This window comes from Hesperophylax consimilis, chromosome 12, assembly GCF_061612785.1.
Source record: "Hesperophylax consimilis isolate HC1 chromosome 12, BYU_Hcon_1.0, whole genome shotgun sequence".
NCBI lineage: Eukaryota > Metazoa > Arthropoda > Insecta > Trichoptera > Limnephilidae > Hesperophylax > Hesperophylax consimilis.
In genome coordinates, this window is record NC_142847.1 from 34916551 (window position 1) to 34936216 (window position 19666).

The 19666-nt window shown below is 32.8% G+C and overlaps 1 protein-coding gene across 2 annotated transcripts in view; it reads left to right on the plus strand.

The window, feature by feature from the left end:
- The window catches only part of LOC149419546 (uncharacterized), a 118305-nt gene that overhangs the window by 66387 nt on the left and 32252 nt on the right, over positions 1-19666 (plus strand). For both annotated transcript variants that reach the window (XM_089638378.1, XM_089638379.1), the window contains exons 5-6: positions 8044-8225; positions 18185-18308. In XM_089638378.1, coding sequence (XP_089494504.1) covers positions 8044-8225; positions 18185-18308 — 306 coding nt within the window. The remainder of the gene's footprint in view (positions 1-8043; positions 8226-18184; positions 18309-19666) is intronic.

A 19666-nucleotide genomic window follows, 5' to 3' on the forward strand; every position in this document is an offset into this window, starting at 1 on the left:
CAGAATTTGAACAATTCATCAAGTTTCAACGTTAATTTTCAATCAGACTTCGGGAAATACCCTGAACACTGCATCACTCTGAAAACGATATGATTGCTTGAGAGTATATGTTTCTAATAAATGAATTACTTTGTTTAAAGCCATTGGCTTTGAAACATGTAGATTATTATTGATCAAAAGTGGTGTAAACAAAGTAATTCATTTATATAGAAACATATTGTTTAGTTTTCGTCAACAATATTGACAACCACTCTACGTTGCCTACTCTTTGTTCACTCGTTCCTATATATTCTCTCGGAAACCAAACTGATTGCTAGAGAGTATATCATATGTTTCTAAGAATGATAAATGAATTACTTTGTTTACACCACTTTTAATTAGTAATAAAATGCATTCAAAGCCATTGGCTTAGTAATTCATTTATACAGGGTGTCCGGAAACTCGTAGTACAAGCGGGAAACTGGTGAATCTACATCACATTTGGAGTCGATTTTGTAGTATATATTTTTTTTATTTGAACTTTCGTTATCGAGTAAATCGAGTTTGAAGTTGATTTTTTTTTTATTTTTTTTTTTTAATCAAATTCTTATAAATTATTACTGAAGATCAAAGTACCCAACTAATTAAAACTATTTGAAAGTAAAACAAATGAAGAAACTCGGATTTGAAGCATTATTTTGAAATCATCCTTCATTTAACCCGGTGTAATCATAAAATATTTCTGCTCTGCAGGGTTAAAACATCTGTTGTTCAACCCTAAACACCAGAAAAAACTTTAACCCTAAAATAGCCGAAAAATATTTTTTTTTGGTTTTTTTTTTTTTTTTGAAAATGCTCAAATCAAAAAACTTTATGTTTTTTGGGTTCCCCATGTGGTGTAGATTCTCCAGTTTCCCGCTTGTACTACGAGTTTCCGGACACCGTGTATATAACTATATTGTTTGGTTTTCATCATCAATTTGGACCACAACTCGTTGCTCGGGCTTTACGTAATACTAATAAATCTAGACGAAACATGAAACAGAACAAGACACTTAAAAATAAAAAAAGATAACGGTCTCTTCAGATTGTTATTATAAAATAATACTCACTTTTCAAAGATATTCTAATTATGTCTAATCTCAACACATTCGCATGAAAGTGAAATTAAAACCACCACAGTGTAATCAATTATTACTTAATCTCCCAATAGAAGTTTATAAATTTGAAATCACTCTCTTGAAAAGTTGTTATTTTTGCCTTGTACTCTTTATGCTTAGCATAAGAAATAAAAAGTATTTATTCTATGAGTTATGTGAATATATCTATTTATTGTGTGAATATTGTTTATTGATTTTAAGTCTGAAGTTGTAAGGTGATGTGTTGAATAGATCGAATTCACTGTATGAAGTGTTAAAAAAGTATGAAGCGCGGTGAATGAATGTGTTTTGTTTTGAGTTAGTGTTGCATTGAAGGATGGGGGGATCTTATTGGTATTAGTAGACATTTTTGGTACTTGACCATATTTATTATTACCAATCATTTCAGCGTCTCATATACTTAAAGACAGTCAATGGTACTCGTCAATGTTATTGTTAGAAACAGGTGCTCGTATATATTCCTGGCAAACCAATCAAATACAATGGCTCTTGTTACTCACAAATGCACAAATACATTGATTGGATGAATCAATACTTAAAGTCAGCTATTCACCGTGTTGAGTGCATGCCTTGTTCGAGATTTACGACAAAACTATGTTTTACGACACTTGCAAGAGTAGTTTCAATAAATCTTCAGGGTGACCCATTCTACTGAGCCAATTGACCGGAATAGCGTTTTATAAGGTTTTATTCGTTAGCAGTTCTCAACTTTTCACCAATACCCTAAAATAAAGCCGGAATCTTAAAGACGTAAGTGAAGCAGTCGTGCACAAAAATATGCGACTTGCGGCGTTGTGTATTGCACAGACCTGCGGTTGAATTTGCGCAATTAAATCTCTAAAATGCAGTGGGAATCTTAACGACATAAGTGATAAAGTCGTGTAAAAACAATATTCGGCAAGCGGTCTGGCATAATGGACGGACATACGGTCGACTTTACCCTAGCAGGCCTATAAAATCGATATTTCCGTAAGGTTTATTTTAATTATTTCTGATGAACGTATTACTAAAATCTGAAATGTTTCTAGACGGATCCCTCAGGAAGTTACTAATTCATCCTCTAAAAAAATAAATGTTGATGCTTACCGCTAATTTTATAGTTGAAAAACGTTTTATTAAATTTTCAAAACGTTTTACATATAATATTTTAATGGTGATGTTTTGCCTGTTGTAAGCTGATGATGCGATGCTTATTGCTAATAGTATAGATTTATAGATGATCTACAGTCTCTCGTGTCTAGGATGAACGAAGTATGCATGAAGAATGAGTTAATGATGAATGTAAGTAAGTCTAAAGTAATGGTGTTTGAAAGAGAGAGTACGAAAACAGTGTGCAATATAATTGTGAATGGGGAATACTTGGAGCAGGTGGATGAGTTTGTGTATTTAGGAAGTATGTTTACGAGAGATGGGAAGGCTGACAGAGATATTGAAAGAAGGGTAAATGCAGGTAATTCCGTTAATGGAGGACTGAACGCCGTTGGCGCTAACAAAAAATTGTCCAAAGAAGCGAAGTTAGCAGTCCACAACGGAGTGCTGGTACCTACCTTGATGTATGGAAGTGAGGCATGGACTGGCAAAGAAAGGATGAAAGTAGATTAAATGCTGTTGAAATGAGATCCCTGAGGCTTATGTGTGGTAAAACCATGTTTGATCGTGTGAGGAATGTGGAGATCCGCAAAGAGTGCAAGGCTGATGTAAGCGTAATGAGTAAGATTAAGAAAGGGACGCTTAGATGGTTTGGGCATGTAGAGCGAATGAGCGAAGATAGGAGTGTAAGGAGGATATATGATGCAAATGTGAATGGTAGCAGAAGTCGGGGACGCCCGAGGAAGACATGTCACGATCAAGTGAATCAGATACTCGAGTCGGGCCATGTCAAGAGTCAAAATAATAGAAGAGTATGTATGAGATGATGTATGAATGTGAATGAGGCAAGAAGTGTGTGCCAAGACCAAGTTGTTTGGCGGTCTGTCCTCTCTGCCTACCCCTGCGGGGAAACGGCGTGATGGTTAGTTAGTTAGTTATTTATGTCCTGTTTTTATTAAAAATACTGTTTTTTTACAAAAATATATAACTAACATATGTAAGGATCCCTTTAGGAACATTTGAGATTTTAGTAATACGTTCATCAGAAATAAATAAAATGTGAGCTTTGAGTAAATTCCTGTTATGTCGCCGTTACAACAAAGTTCATGTAGTTAAAATCACTTTCGAAAAGAAAAATGAACATTAAAATACAAATTGTTTTAAATTTATCGTTTGTTGCTTGAGGGATTGATTTAAGGTGAAAAATCATCTGTGAAGGAAATAAAATAACTATCCAGTTCATTACGACGATGTTCTTTCTACACGGATAAAATTGAGCAATGCTAATATATTAAGAATCTCTTCAAAGTTTTCGTAACCCGGTTAATAGCGGAATTGCATGCCCTTAACGAATGAATTGATAGGTTTCCTAATAAAATTTTAGTCAAATACGAATGTATTATCACAATGTCGGAACACGTGTTCCTGTGAATCCTAATATATTCGCATTTATTCATTATATATAATCAATGAAAATGCAGGTACATGAACACGTGTTCAGATATATTAGGTTTATCAGGAAACGGCCTGCTTTTAATCATGTTACTTTACATGTGGAAAAAACTTATTATTTTTACGGCTGTATTCTACTCTATTTAATCTAAAAACAATCATTTTCATGAAAACACAGCATAGATATTCAAGAAAATTATGTTCAACCGCTGTGAATCTTATTAATATGTGCTTCTAGTGTTTATAATAAGTCCTTTTGCAGATGCTGCGATTACGTAAAAATAATGTTTTTCTGAATTTTATCCATACTAATGTACCTACAGGGTTTTCCAATAAGAGGTGTTATTTTGATATTCAATCGTAAAAGATCAATGGTTTCGTTGCTTGTGTGGCACGTAGCGCCGTTTTGTTAAAAGTAAACGTTGTCCAAATCAATACCATCCAATTCCGGCCATAAAAAAATCATTAATCATCTCTCGATAGCGCAATCCATTCACCATAACTGTTGCTCGAGCCTCATTTTCAAAAAAGTATGGTGCAATGACTCCGCCGGACCATACACCGCACCAAACAGTTACACGTTGAGGATAGAGAGGCTTTTCAACAATAACTCTTGGGTTTTTCGAGCCCCAGATGCGATAATTTTGCTAGTTGACGAAGCCACCGAGGTGGAAATGGGCCTCATCACTCAAGATGATTTGCATTTGATTCACTCAAGTGAATTTTAATAATTTCAATGCGTTGTTGAAGCGTGTATCGTTCCATTTGTATTAATGGCGTAGTTGGCGTACTTGTCAAATGTTAAAAAATGACAGCTTTAAAAGTAACATCTACTGAAATAGAGGGTTATTCAAAATAACACCTCTTATTGGAAAACCCTGTACATTGTACATATGTCTGCGATTTGTGACATTCTTTAATATATTTTTAGTTTGCTTAAAACATCCGTCGAACGTTGAATAACAACCTAATGGATACCAGTAATAGACATCGAGTATATATTCAAATATTTTTATCAAGTTTTTTCGATTGATGAAAATTTGACTCAATTCTTCTTTTTACGCACTTAGGTCCAGTTGTTTCGCAGAAATTCACATGTGACAAAGTCATCAAATGGCCACTCAGCGCCATTTTGTTTTTTTTTTGAAATTTGAATCGCCCCCGTTAAACGCTGATATTCTAGGTGCGTTTCAGCTTTTCATCAAATTGTAATAAGCTGACAAGCTTAATTGACAACATGATAGTTGTTCTCTTCTGCTGATCACAATTTTTTCAAAATCCCAAGCGGACTTCGAATTAATATTTAACAAGAACCTTTCAATTGTCAAAAAACAAAGTTGATGACAATGTCACATTTGATTTTTTGTGAAACAACTCCTCTTAACAAACAATCAATAAACATAATATATTTTTCGAAGGTCTAATAATGTCAAAACCTTATTGCATGGAAGCGAAATTAAAACCAAAAACCACAATAGTGTAAGCAAGTTGAAGAATGGTTCAGTTGCAAAATATCACTTGACATGTTCTCCAATTTTCCATTGTTTTATGAACTAAAAATATCCCTCCACATAGTCAAGTCTAGTGAAAAATAAGTCTATGAAATTGCAATCTCTTTTGTTATTTCTATGGTGATCAGGAGTTCGGATAACAATGTGTATTTTTCTAGTTCGTAACTATTTATTATGTAATTTTTTATAATAATGTGTTACAAATTCCTAGTTTTACGCTCGAACGTAGTTAATTAATATTGCGAGTACAATGGGTACTTACGTTCAACAATTAGTTTTAGATCGAGTCTTAATCTTGTGCGAATATGACAGTAGGTACCTTTTACAAATACAATCTCAAAAAACTACTAAATATTATAGTAATCATTGAATTATATAGGGTGTCCGGGGGTAAAGTCCGCTAACTTCGGGTGGTGATTCTACATGATTTTAGAAGCAAAAAAGTTTAATAAATTTTTTCGAAATTTCAATATTTTAAGGGTATTTTAAGGGAGTTTTTAGGTTAAAAAGTTCAATTGTTTGTATAGGAAAATAAATGATAAAATAGTTTTGTTTGAGATAATAAACATTGGAATGTGGCAAATAATAGAGTAAATATATTTTTTCAAAAGCTTAATCAACAGTTTTCGTGAATATATTTTTCACACTTTAAAATGTTGCCATATTATGCATAATTCGTCGGAGTAAAAACTCCGACGGTAAATATAAGCTTTCGACAAAGGCACCACAAATATCAGGCAATAAAAGCATACAACATTCTTTTACTTGCTTCAACAAATGAAGGATACAAAAACTAAAGATGAATTAAATAACAAAAAGGGCAATATTATAACGTAAAATAAAAATACAAATATACCCACGTAATACAGAATACCATTTTTTTTTTAAATTAAAGAAATAAAAACATCCCGGGTTACGAATAGCCTGACAATATTTTGAAATCTCCTACTACCACCACAGTAAGCGGAAAATGTTGCTTGTGTTGTGATAGAGGGTGGTGTTGAATTGGGTGGTAGGTACCCAAACTCGATGTCAACTCAGCCACCGACCGGTCATTTACAATACATACTTCATTATATACAACCATACTATCATCAATTCACCCACATAACACATACAACCACACACAGACACACATGCACACGTACACACACACAAACACTCACACACACCTCTCTCCTTCCCCAGCACACTAATTTAACTTAACTTAAAAATGTAACTTAACCGTAAAATGTATAATATACCTCATATGCATATATGTCAGCAACATGTCATTGGTACCAATTATTGTACTAACTTTTATAATTTTGTAACTATTGTCATCTATGTAATTATGTACTGTTTGTTTCTGCAATAAACAAAATAAATAAATAAATATTTACCGATTTTTTTTCATTACCGCCATTATTATTGGATTTTTATTTATTATCTCAAATTATCTTCATTAAATTGTAAAATTGTTTATTAAATTGTAATTCAGCACGGGTAAAGTACCCAATTAGGCCCACATTATCATAGGTATAATGTTTGAAATACATAATATTGCTGGATCAATAAAAAATAATAACAATTAATTAGAAAAAGGAAATTAACAACATTTAATTTGGTATTTTCAGCATATCTAGTGTTGAAAAGAGAGTAAGTGAGTACCATGTAATCCGGAATATCGACTACAATAAACACACAACTACATACAATTTGGTTAAGTAAGCAAATATTTAATAGGCCTAAATTGGTTTGTCCAAGTTGCGTCATAAGTTGAAAGGGGGATTACTTAATATGTGGTTAATAAAAGTTTGTTTTGCACCTTGTTAGCTTCATTAGCGATGTGTAGTTCGGTGGTATTTGGTATTTAGTAAATACTCGGAATGCCTAATAGCCACAACAAACAACATAGTTTTATATCTCTGGGAATCCTTGGAATGATTGTAACCTTTACTGTGGAGCGGTAATACTGACTTTTCGTTTTCGGTGATCTGCGGGAGTCATATGTCTGACCCCTACGTCACCTAGCAACTGTATTATTTTATTTGCCTAGAAATAATAAAGAAAACTCCTTAGTTAACGTTTTGATGATTTCTGGAACTTATTAGATTTTAAATGTAGGGGTCACGTGATCAAAATCCAGGGTAGAAAAATAAAAGAATTTTTAAATACATCCATTTGAATTTCACTTTTGTTTTTGGGAATGAATTAATGAATAAATTAATGCACATCCACTTCCCGACATCCGATCGAGCTGAAACTCGGCAGATTGGCTCGTTGTCGATGACAAAGCATCTTTCAACTTTTGGCGGTAATCACGTACACACACAAGGACATATACGCATTTCTTTGAAATCGGATGACATTACAGCAGTTAATATACGCAATAAATGTCGGTACTACCTAATCAGCATTTTGTAAGCGCGATTGGATCGGTTACATCAGCGAGGCTATCAGCGTGGTTGACTCCAGTCCATGGGAAAAAAGGTTCAATCCTCAATCATTTTATTACAATTTTAAAATACATTTTTATTTATTTATGGTTGATTTTTTTACAGTAAAAATAACGTAATTAAAATATAATTTCATGTGATAATATTTCATTAAATTAATATTATATTATATGGCTTAAGTAAGAAATATGTGTATTTAAAATGGTTTATGTATTACAGTGTTTCGTTAGTTTATTAAATGTAGTATTGTTTTGCATTATTTTATCTGTTAAAGAGTATTAAATATATTAAAAGAAACTCAAAAAAACTCACAGAGAATAATTACAATTATTGTTAATGTTATTGGTGTGGAGTTATCTAGTGTCAATATTATATTTAAATAACATAAACTGATAATTGAACTGTTTGTTCCAGGCATCTCAACGCCCCGCGTGTCGATGGGGGCCCACGCGCTGCCCTCGGGAGCCCGAGTGGCCCGCGCCATCCAGACGACCGCGCCCCCGCACCAGCACATGTACGTCAGCAGCCTGCTGGCCGCTTGGGGGGGCATGCTCCTCAGAGACCTCGTCAAGACTATCAATCCTAAGCTGGACAAGGTAGGCCTTCTATTTTAAAAACAACTACCGCTAATCAAGCATTAAAATATACCCTTGATGAAGTGTATATTGTTGTTTCTTTAGCAGCTGCATACTTTTGCGGCAAAGGGTCAAAGGAATGTAGGAGGTAATTTGCGACCAGTAGTATATAAGTTTTGTTTTTTTATAAATGCGCAATAATTGCTTGGCGCGGGGATTATTTTGTATTAATAACGCAGCTCGAGTTTCCAAACGTAAAAAGTAAAAGTATCACAATAGGAATAGTGGTGCCGTCCAAAGGGCTGATCCTTCGATGGGAAAATGATTGATTTCATACACTTTATATTGCCCTTTTGACTGCTTAAAAATGCTGCTAAATTGGCATTTAAGGATGTCTAGCACGGATGATCGATAAAGCCCTATGTCAATACGATATTTACGAAATCCGTCATCTATGGTTAGTTGATTCCGACAATCGGTGGACAAAAACCGCTGCTTTTAGCGTGGACTGCAGGTGTCGGATAAACTGTTAATATACAGGACTTTTTTGGATAATGTCGTTCATTATGCAAAATAACTGGCTAATTAATGAATGGGTGTGAACTAACTATGTTCTTAGAATTGAAAGAAATCGTATGCACGATCCATACATTTAATTAATTCATCTAAGAAGCGATCAATCGATTCCGTTCCAACTTGGAGAAACAAAAGTTATTATAAAAGTCATAACTAACCTAAGACCTTATGAACTATGTTATTATTTTAACTAAACATTGTCAATTTATTAGTATTTTTATCTTTTACTTGTATTATCAATGTCGGTCTGGGTATTAACAACGTGACCGTGCTCGGGAAATTAGAATAAAATCATCGGTAGTTACTCCTATCGACCCGATACTGTAAAGTTATCAATTTCACTGTGCTAAACCTCCGGCGTAATTGTAATGTAAACTATCCTCGGTGTAAAATCTATGAAATTTGTCAGTATTAGGGACTAATCTCAGATAAATGAAGTTATGAGCACTCAAAATTTAATAACTTTTAATGCGTAAAATTATTTTATCACTTTGACGCTCCATTTAAATTAAATCGATAAATTTTAATATGATAATATTCAATTTCATCAGAAGTAGGGCAAAATCAAATGCAATGAATTAAACCGATTGGATAACGAATCCAGCTCGTTATATCATGGTTAAAATCTTCATGAATGAAAATTAAACAGCACTGATCTGAATTTAAAATTGCGGTTTGTTAAATGCTTTGCTCCTAGTTTACGCAATTTAGTAAATTTATATGCAGCGCAGGTTATATCGGACCTCCAGCGTAAACCGCAATTTACAATTTGCAAATAAATCGTAACTTATCTTGATGTAAGTATGACGTTGTGGATCTCTGCACTAGGTCTTAGTTAAGTATTAATGACACATCGTGTATTTATTCAAACCTGCTAGTACCTACATGTAGAAATTTATATTTTACATGTAAAATATTTATTTTTACGTTTCATAAATCTGAAAAATATAATCAAATTATTTTCATTATTAATAAAATATAATCAAATTAATGCCATTATTAATAAAATCAAATCAATATTAATAAAATATAATCAAATTAGTATCATTATTAATAAAATCATTATAATTCGCGTTCAATTAACTTTTAATTTTACAAAGTACAAATCATATCAGACAAGCGATAAACTAGGCACCAATATTATTTCAATTAAAGTTTGTTTATTTGAAATGAGTTTATTTTTCTCTTATTCCGCTTCACTCTTAAAACGCAATATGTAACTTTCAAATAAATGGATTTAGCTTTATTAATTCAAAACATGATTTATTCTGTCGGGGGAGATATAAAAATACGCACTTTCAATTTTAATTTCGTTTATTAAGTCACTTACGCGATATGTAAATTAGTATGCGGCGCCGTTATAGTCGCAGCCGACGGCGACTATGTTCATATCAAGAGTTGGATTATATTCATAATATCTTATTAGAATTAAATCACAAACCAGTCTATAAAAACCTAGCGTAGCCCACAAACTACTTGAAAACTGAGATATAACTCTAAAGGGGACGCGAGCAGGCGTTATTAAAGGTTCCCTAACATTTATAGTAACTTTTAATAATAATATAACTAAATTAATTAATATAATAATTAAGTATTAATTCAAAGTAAACATTCCATATTTACCGTGAAGCGAAATTCGTAACCTTTACCGAAATGAGTATTTGTTTTATTATTTTTTGACATTCTGTAAATTTCCTATTTTGAAAGACTGAGAATATATGTATATTTTTTGTATAAATACTTTCATCTTCACAAATCCTACAATCATAATATCCCGTGATTTTTCACGGTTCTGAATTAGTATTATTTAATATTATTTATATGTTTTGGAAATAATTTTATTCAAGGTAAACAATATTTTGTTTCAATATCGATCACCATTTAAGATTCATATTTACTTTTAATATTATGAATATAGACTCCAAAGACACGTTCGGTGCAACAACAAAAAATATTGATAATCGAAAAGCTATAGAAAGGCAGTTTTAATAATATAATAATAGGGCGTATGAATGAAAATAAATTAGAGTCCTGCTAAATATGAAATACTAAACGTTGAAGTAGTCGAACCACCAAGTCTTTGTTTCGCGACCAAATGGGACAAGATGCATATTGTATTAAAATACTGGTAATAGTCAATGTGGTAATTTTGCTTGACCTTCGCCGGCAGACATTTCAATTTGGCATTTGATTTGAAGTGAAACTTATTTCTATGAGACCATTGTTGACAACGTTCAATCTTAGACTATCACTCGTACACTATGCACATTTTTTTATGAATACCGCACAAAAGACCCAAATGTTCGCAGCCAATGAGGTAGAAGGTAGTGGAAATGCAAATATGTTCAGATCTGGTCACCAAACACAGATGAAGTCATTTTAAGCAGCGTTTAAAAACTGAAGGTTGGTCTTCCACAACGACGATTCTGAGAGTATATACTACGTTTGGTGACCAGATTTGAGAAGCCAATTACAACCCAACCTTCGTGTTTCTCATCTCCTTCATCTCCTGACATATACATGTCGTGACGTTCCCCAATTCAAGAATACCATAAGCCCTTTCAATATTCCAGAAACAGACATGCTCGTACATACATCTTTTGTCTCACTAGTATTTAGTGAGTAAGAGATGCAGTATTATTGTGATAAAGAACGTACTTCTTTTATGCCATTGCTGTGCCGTAGTCGTGAGAATATTTAATAGTCAAATGGCTCCGGGCATTCACAAATGTCACACGAGAAAAAAAATCTAACAGTGTCAATCATTCTATTAATAAATTTAGAATTAATTTGTTGATTTCCTGAAAGAAGCCTGAATGACGAAGGTACTGCCATATATTCTTAGTTTCCGGTTATTATCCGAATTAATTAAAACACTTAACTTCATCTTTTTGCAATATGTAAATGTCAGAATATTTTTCTTTATTCGATATTCCCACACAATACACTTCCGCCACCAGATGACGTCACTTTTAATAGCTCCGTATGCATTTACATGAGTTGAAATAAGATCACATTAAAAATAAAATTTTAATCGGTCTGGTTTTTCAGATGAAACGCCTTTCATCCTGTCGCTTGAATCATGTAGCTATCTATATTTATTTATTTTATTATGGAAACACACAGTACATTGGTTACAGTGTTATAACAGTTTACAAATATTAAATATTTCAAGGTATGGTTAGGTATTTCAATGATATGTTTCCTTGTAATGTCTCATATGTATATATATTCAGTAATTACCGGGTGACGTGTGTATTGTATATCTGTATGTGTGAGTGTGTGTATATGTATGCGCATTGAACAGTTTATAATATTATTGACATGATGTCACTGTTAAATTTGGGCAGTGAACCCGAAAAAATGTCGATGTTAAAATTTGGAAAATTATTATTGAAGACCATGATTAATTGGTGAATTAGATGCTGCATTTGTTTTGTAATTAAGCATGTGGACATTTTTATCAATTATCAATTTGACAAACAGGAAATAAAAATAAGTAACAGTTTTTTCAATAAGTTATGCAGAGATTGTTTTTTTTATTCAAAAATCACTTATTGATACACGGAGAAAAATAGTATTGCTGCTCTATTAAGGATCTCTTCAAATTAATCGTAATCCGGTTAAAACGGGATTTCGGGCCCTTAACGAATGATTTGTCTCCGTTTACCTTGCCTTTTCTCCAATAATATGGTCTTGCAAAATATGATCTCTTCATTGGCCGACGAATACCCGCATTCGCAGCATCATACTGATGAGATCATTTCTTCTGCAGCCGCCCGTTTCCGTGAAAGTTGCTGCCAGCTACTAAAAAAATACTTCTTATACAAACAAACCGTTTATAAACAAATCAATGGTCTCGTTAGTCTCATGCCAGTGGCTTGGGAGGGATATTGGGTTCATGATTTAACTGTACAGAGTCAATGGAGGCTATACTTTCCATTTCCTCTGCTTGTACCGTGTTGTAGTATACTCATACTTAAATGAAAGTACTACCGATCATATTGTATGAAACATTTCCTTGAATTCTACAATATGGACAAAGACTCTGATCTTATAAATGACACAAGAAACAAGAATTTCTAAGCACATATACCTATACTTCTATCGTTGAGATCTACAATAGTTAATTTATCTAACTAAATAACTAACCATCATGCTGTTTCGTTGTATGCAAAGCTTCGTAGCTCTGTTATGATACACATTGCTGGCTTTTAACCTCGCGTCCGAAAAAGTATTTTTCTGTTTTTCTCTTATTATTCAATTCCCTATGAAATCAAAAGAATTGTGAGTAGGTACTTAATTATAATCCAAATTTTTTTTATGTAAGTAGGTACTAAATTATATTCCAAATGTTTTATGTATGTAGGTACTTAATTATAATCCATATCTTTTATGTAAGTAGGTACTAAATTATATTCCATATGTTTTATGTAAGTAGGTACTTAATTATTATCCATATGTTTTATGTAAGTAATTACTTAATTATAATCCACACGTTTTATTTAAGCAAGTACTTAATTACAATCCAAATGTTTAATTTAATTAAGTATCCATATGTTTTATGTATGTAAGTACGTAATTATAGTTAATTTGTTTTATGTAAGTAGGTACTTCATTATAATCCATATATTTTATGTAAGTAGATACTTAATTGTAATCTTTATTTTTTATGCAAGTATGTACTTAATTATAGTACATATCTTTTATGTAACTTTCAAATACACTTTTGTCAAATGAAGAATTATACAATTTGTTCAAAGTCAGTTTTTTTCAAACTGTTTCCTACAAAAGTAATGATTAATGAAACACGACGATTACACATTTAAAAAAAGAATCTTTGATTAACCATAAAAACGGCCAACATCTTGAACCGTAAAACGGATTGTAACGAATTTATAGATGTGCGAAATGCAAAAATCAACAAATCAGTAAATTATTTCAACACTTTAGAAATTTGATTCCCTTAATCGTGCCACGTCCTTCTTGAAAGTTTTAGACTCCTTTTCTTTCACCTAATATTCCTTTCATCTTAGAAACTCTCTCTTTATCTTATTCATTACTCAACTTTCACTACTTTTGTAATTACACATTTGAAATTCAAAATAAATTCAAACGACCCAGGTACTGCATTACTTCAGCATTCAGAGTTAACCTTCCTTGAAATAACAGCCTTGCCAGAAATCTTTTAAAATAAGTTTTACTAACAAACACAAAATAGAACAAATCAATTAAAATACTTATTTCTGTTGTGGGTTCAATGAACTCTAATTCGATTTGAATTTAAGTGTCATTTTAAAAATTGAAACTGATTACGTCAAGAATACAACCTATATATTATTAATTTATTATTAATATATTATTTTTATTTTCAAAATTGGAACTGACGTGTCAAGAATTCAGACAAGCGATAAAGTACCTACTTATCCACTGGAGCGTTTTTGACTATATTTTGGTTAATATGAATTCGTTAGAGTGATGATTCATAGCAAAGTTCAATTACGTGTTTGTAAATTTAATATTTTTCTTATAAAACCCCTAAACTTGAGATAAATTTTGGAATATTTGTCAATTCATTTGGCTTTAAAAGATATTTACCAGTTTATTTATTTTAATATCAATATTCAGAGGTATGATTTTTTGAAGGAGCGCAGGCGAATTAAAAACCAAACATTCGAAAATCTCGTTTTTCTTAAATATATTGAAGCTCCAGGGGGTATTGTCTAATATTTTGTTACCGGAACATTATTATGTTTAAATTTATTAGAGTTCATTTTGACAGGAAAATTGAGACTTCGTGATTTTTCATGGGACTGCTCTTTTTCAATTTTCAAGAAAACGTTATTTACTAAATAACTTTAAAATTTTCTGAAAAAATATCCCGTGATCTTTCACGGGTCTGTTCTAGTATGCTAATATTATCATAACTTTCATTAGAATTACAAGTTATTTTCAAAATCAAAATTATTATGAACCCATGTCAAATATACTACAACCATTCAAAATCGAGTAAATCGCAGCATCTAAACAACAGCGAACTTCTTATGTTTGCGTTTCACCGGAATCGGTCAGTTTTTTCAATGACCCGGTATTAGATGATGATGGCTTGAATTAGGAACGTCGAATCTCCGAATTTCCGGTACTTAACGTTTTTGTACGTCGGCGGAGATTACGTATTGTAATATGGCCATTACGTGTTGTTACGTGTAACGCCAAGGACGTCTGTATACGGGCATACCGCCTCCATTACTGCAGAAGATGACGTAGCATCTATATAAGATTGACACAAAAAACAGTGAATTGACCCGCGGTATCTATGATGGTTTGCTCGGCCAGTTACGTAAAAAGCTCTAGGAATGCAGTTGTTGACTATGTGGTAATATTGAACTGGGCTATGTTATGTTAAGAACTTTCTAATTTTTAAAAATATAATAATATATTAAATTAGTATGATTTTTAGAGGTTTTATTTTTTATGAACGCCCTTTTTAGTTTATTTTACGAATTATGAATACTTAAAAATTATTCAGTACATATTTACTATGCATAAATAAACTGACTCCTCATCATTATTTTGTATTTTTTTGGTGATAAATTTAAGTTGACCACTGACTGATAATTCTGGCCAATGAGGAATACATATGGTAGTTAATCCCAGAATTTCTGCACTGAAATAAATCTCGACTTATGGTTTTACATAGTGGAATCCGAAAGAATATCAATGCAAGCAATTCTGGACTATTAAATTCGAATTTGAAATTTTACACAGAAATACTAAGGACGGGTTGTTTCGGAGAATATGAACAATTCTTCAATTTTCTAAGTTAATTTTAAAGTTATGTGAGAGTTCTTTTCAAATTCTGTTTTTGTTTTAGTTCTGTTAAGTAACTAGCCTATAATGATATAATAACAGAACTTGAATAGGGCTTTCACAGAACCTGCAGATTAAAAAAAAATTGCAAAACAAAGAATTAACAAGAAACATTCGTGTGCAAAACTACACATAAAACATTTTGTAGAAATCTGATATTCATTTCAAGTTTTACCCACCTGCTAATAACTCGTGGAAAATCCTCTTTAAATTCATTCTGTGAAAATTCTTACCAACTTGAATCATAAATGTGTTAATTTCTTGCATTCGTTTAACTTACCAATGTTACTTGTATCTGCAAAGTCGAGAACAAGTTTTTCGCACAGTCCTACTGTACTTTGTACCTCGGTCGGTAGAGGAAATTGAGTGAAAGTGTGCGAAATGAAATAATCTTTCAATATTAAACAGGTAAACACTTTCGAGATAAAAAACATTGACACTGTTTTCAATATAATGTGTTATGTAGGTACTTATGCATATCTACGTAATTCAGAGGCGAGCTTTCTTTATAAAATAAGTGTACGGGTTTTCACTGTGACTGCGCGTCCATGCCTAAAAACCTGAACAAAACCGAATTCAGCATTCATGTCACAACCTGAACAAAGCCGAATTCAGCATCCATATCTAAAACCTGAACAAAACTGAATTCAGCATCGATGTCTAAAACCTGAACAAAACCGAATTCAGTATTTATGTCTTAAACCTGAATAAAGCCGAATTCAGCATCCATGTCTAAAACATGAATAAAACCGAATTCAGCATTTACGTCTAAAACCTGAACAAAACCGAATTCAACGTTAATGTATTAAACCTGAACAAAACCGAATTCAGCATTCAAGTCCGAAACCTGAACAAAACCGAATTCAGCATTGTGTGAATCTTGGAGGAAATATATGTATACATATACCTTAACGGTGTAAATAGATAACTTATCTATGTAATTTAATGTATAGTACATACTTTTTAATAGTACATTAAAACTTTTTATAGAATTTTGACAAAGACATAGAATTATTCTTAAATATACTTATCTACTAATGCACTGTGTATATAATATACTTTTTTGTGGGATCATCAGAATAAATATTAAAGGAACTAAATTGGCTACAGTGGAAAAGATGCTGTTCTTTAACATGTTGATATTTATACATACAATAATAAACAACCTATTACCAAAATACCTTTAGAAAATTATATTTATTTATTCATTCATAAAATGGTACATTACAATAGAATCCTCTTCCGCTCATCTCACTAGAGAATTCCTGTGTCAAAATGAGCAGCAACACAATTATATAATCAAATAATTAAAGTATACAATACATAATAGATGGATTATATCGAATATGGGGTTTTTATATACAACAAGGACATGCACAAACATAAGAACACGCAACGAAATAAGGCTACCAAAAAAGGACAAAACCAATATATAAATTAGTTTACTGTACAAAAGGAATACAATATTTTAATGAATTACAGGGTTTTCCAATAAGAGGTATTATTTTGAATAGCCCGTTATTTCGGTAGATATTACTTTAAAAGCTGTTTTTTTTTTAAATTTGACAAGTAGAAACTACGCCATTAATAAAAATGGAACGATATACACTTTAACAACGCATTGTAATTATTAAAAATTCACTTGAGTGAATCAAATGCAAATCATCTTGAGTAATAAGGCCCATTTCCACCTCGGTGGCTTCGTCAACAAGCAAAATTGTCGCATCTGGGACTCGGAAAACCCAAGAGTTATTGTTGAAAAGCCTTTTTTTCTTCAAAGTGTGACTGTTTGGTGCGGTTTATGGTCTGACGGAGTCATTGGACCTTACTTTTTCGAAAATGAAGCTGGAGCAACAGTTACGGTGAATGGATTGCGCTATCGAGAGATGATTGATGATTTTTCATGGCCCAAATTAGATGGTATTAATCTGGAAAACGTTTACTTTCAACAAAACGGCGCTACGTGCCACACAAGCAACGAAACCATTGATCTTTTACGATTGAATATCAAAATAACACCTCTTATTGGAAAACCATATATAATTATAAACAACTGATAAGCTGGATTGTAGGTGCCGTATTAATCGAAATAAAATGCAATAAATGACAGAAATGTGATAAAGTATGTTGGTACTCGTATATAATAATACTCGTAAATTTGACATTTGTAAACTTCGATAAATTATCCAAAATACCAATTTCAGTTATCAGTGCGTCATGCGTTCCCTGGTTCAAGGAACTAAAATTTGCTTTGAATAAAAAATTTGTAATTTTAAAAATTGGAACTGATTTTTGGAAATGTGAAGAATTCAGAGAAGCCAATCATTGCTAATTTTCAAAAATTAATAATTTATTTCAAGATTTTATTTTAAATCAAACATAAAAAATAGAAACTGTCTCTCCTAGGATAGTTTTTTTTCAATAGTGTGTTGGATTTTGAATGCCAATGTAACACTTTTTTAATAGAAAAGCTTAAGAAAATATACGTCACTTGGTATTAAAACGATGATTTCTGACATTTGAATTGTTTTCAGGTGAGCTGCTGTATGAATAGGACCTCCTCTACCCACGGAGAGTGCTACGCAGCCTTGAACGACGATGGTTGCATGGAGTACATGAGGACCTTACCAGGACAGGCGGTGGAAAGCTGTAACTTTGGTAAGTTTAAACATACTTAGGTATAAAAATATTACCAGGCACCTGAAAAATTAAAAAATCATCCCGTAAAAATGGATGTAACTTTTTTTTGGTTTGACTTAGGATTGAACCTTCCTCACCAGGGACTGGAATCAACCGCGCTAACAACTGAGCCAAATCCCAATTGGGTAGGATTGATATTTATTCCGCATATTAACTGCTGTAATGTCATTCAATTTCAGAGAAATGCGTATATGTTCGCGTGTTTATGCGCGATTGCCACCATTGATATAGTGCATTGTCATCGACAACGAGTATATCTACCGAGTTTCAGATCGATCGGATGTTGAGAAGTGGGTTAGTTACCACTTCCAAGATTTGCATTAATTCATTTATTCGCGAAACAAAATCTAAATTCAAACAGATGTAAAAAAAAACACGTTATTTTAGCAAGTTAAGGCATTGTTCAGCAAACATGCGAAGAAGGCAGTATTGAAAGTGTGTTATAGCAAAATTGTAGAAATATTTTCACTTAGCCTCTTTCTCTGCAGTGTCCTTTTAAATAGTCCTAGCAGCTCCCTCAGTGAGTTTATCTCATAGTATAAATTAAAAAAAAAAAAACTAGAAATGTGATGTGGGCATGTCTCGTTATTCGTAAGTCTGACCATTCTTTGCTTATTCTTCTTCTTCAATGGCGCTACAGCCCATTTCGAGCCTTGGCCTCCTTTAACATGAGCCTCCACCGCCCTCTGTCCTCGGCCGTCGTCTTCCAATCTGCAACATGGAGTAGTCCTCTGGCATCTTTCCTGACATCGTCCTCCCATCTCAGCCTAGGTCTGCCCGCCTTTCGTTTGCCTCCCGGGTGTCCTGTTAGAACCTTCTTTGGTACACGTGTGCTTGGCATTCGGTGCACATGTCCGGCCCATCTTAGTCTTTGGAGCCGTAAATGAGTAGAGAGTCTGGGAGCTTGGTAGATGTCATTCTTTGCTTATACTTCATCGCTATTATACAATTTTCATTTCGATCAAATAGAATTGCGATGTACGATATCGGGCACGTGTAAGAGAGACGAAGCGCTTGCTAAATAGTCTAGAACCAAAAGGTACTAAGTCAATGGCGACATTGGTTTCCATTTAAATCATTATGGAAGGCATCTATGGTGTGTATTATCTATTCAGTGCGCGGAGAAAAATGAGTATTGCTGATTTGTTAAAAATATCTTCAAATTATTAGTAATCCGGTTAGAAACGGGACTGCAGGCCTCTTCCTGATAAACTTTTAATAAATTCGTAATAATATCGGAACACGCGTTCATGCGCCTGCGTTTGTCTTAATAATATATAATGACGAAATGCGAATTTTATGAACACGTGTTCATC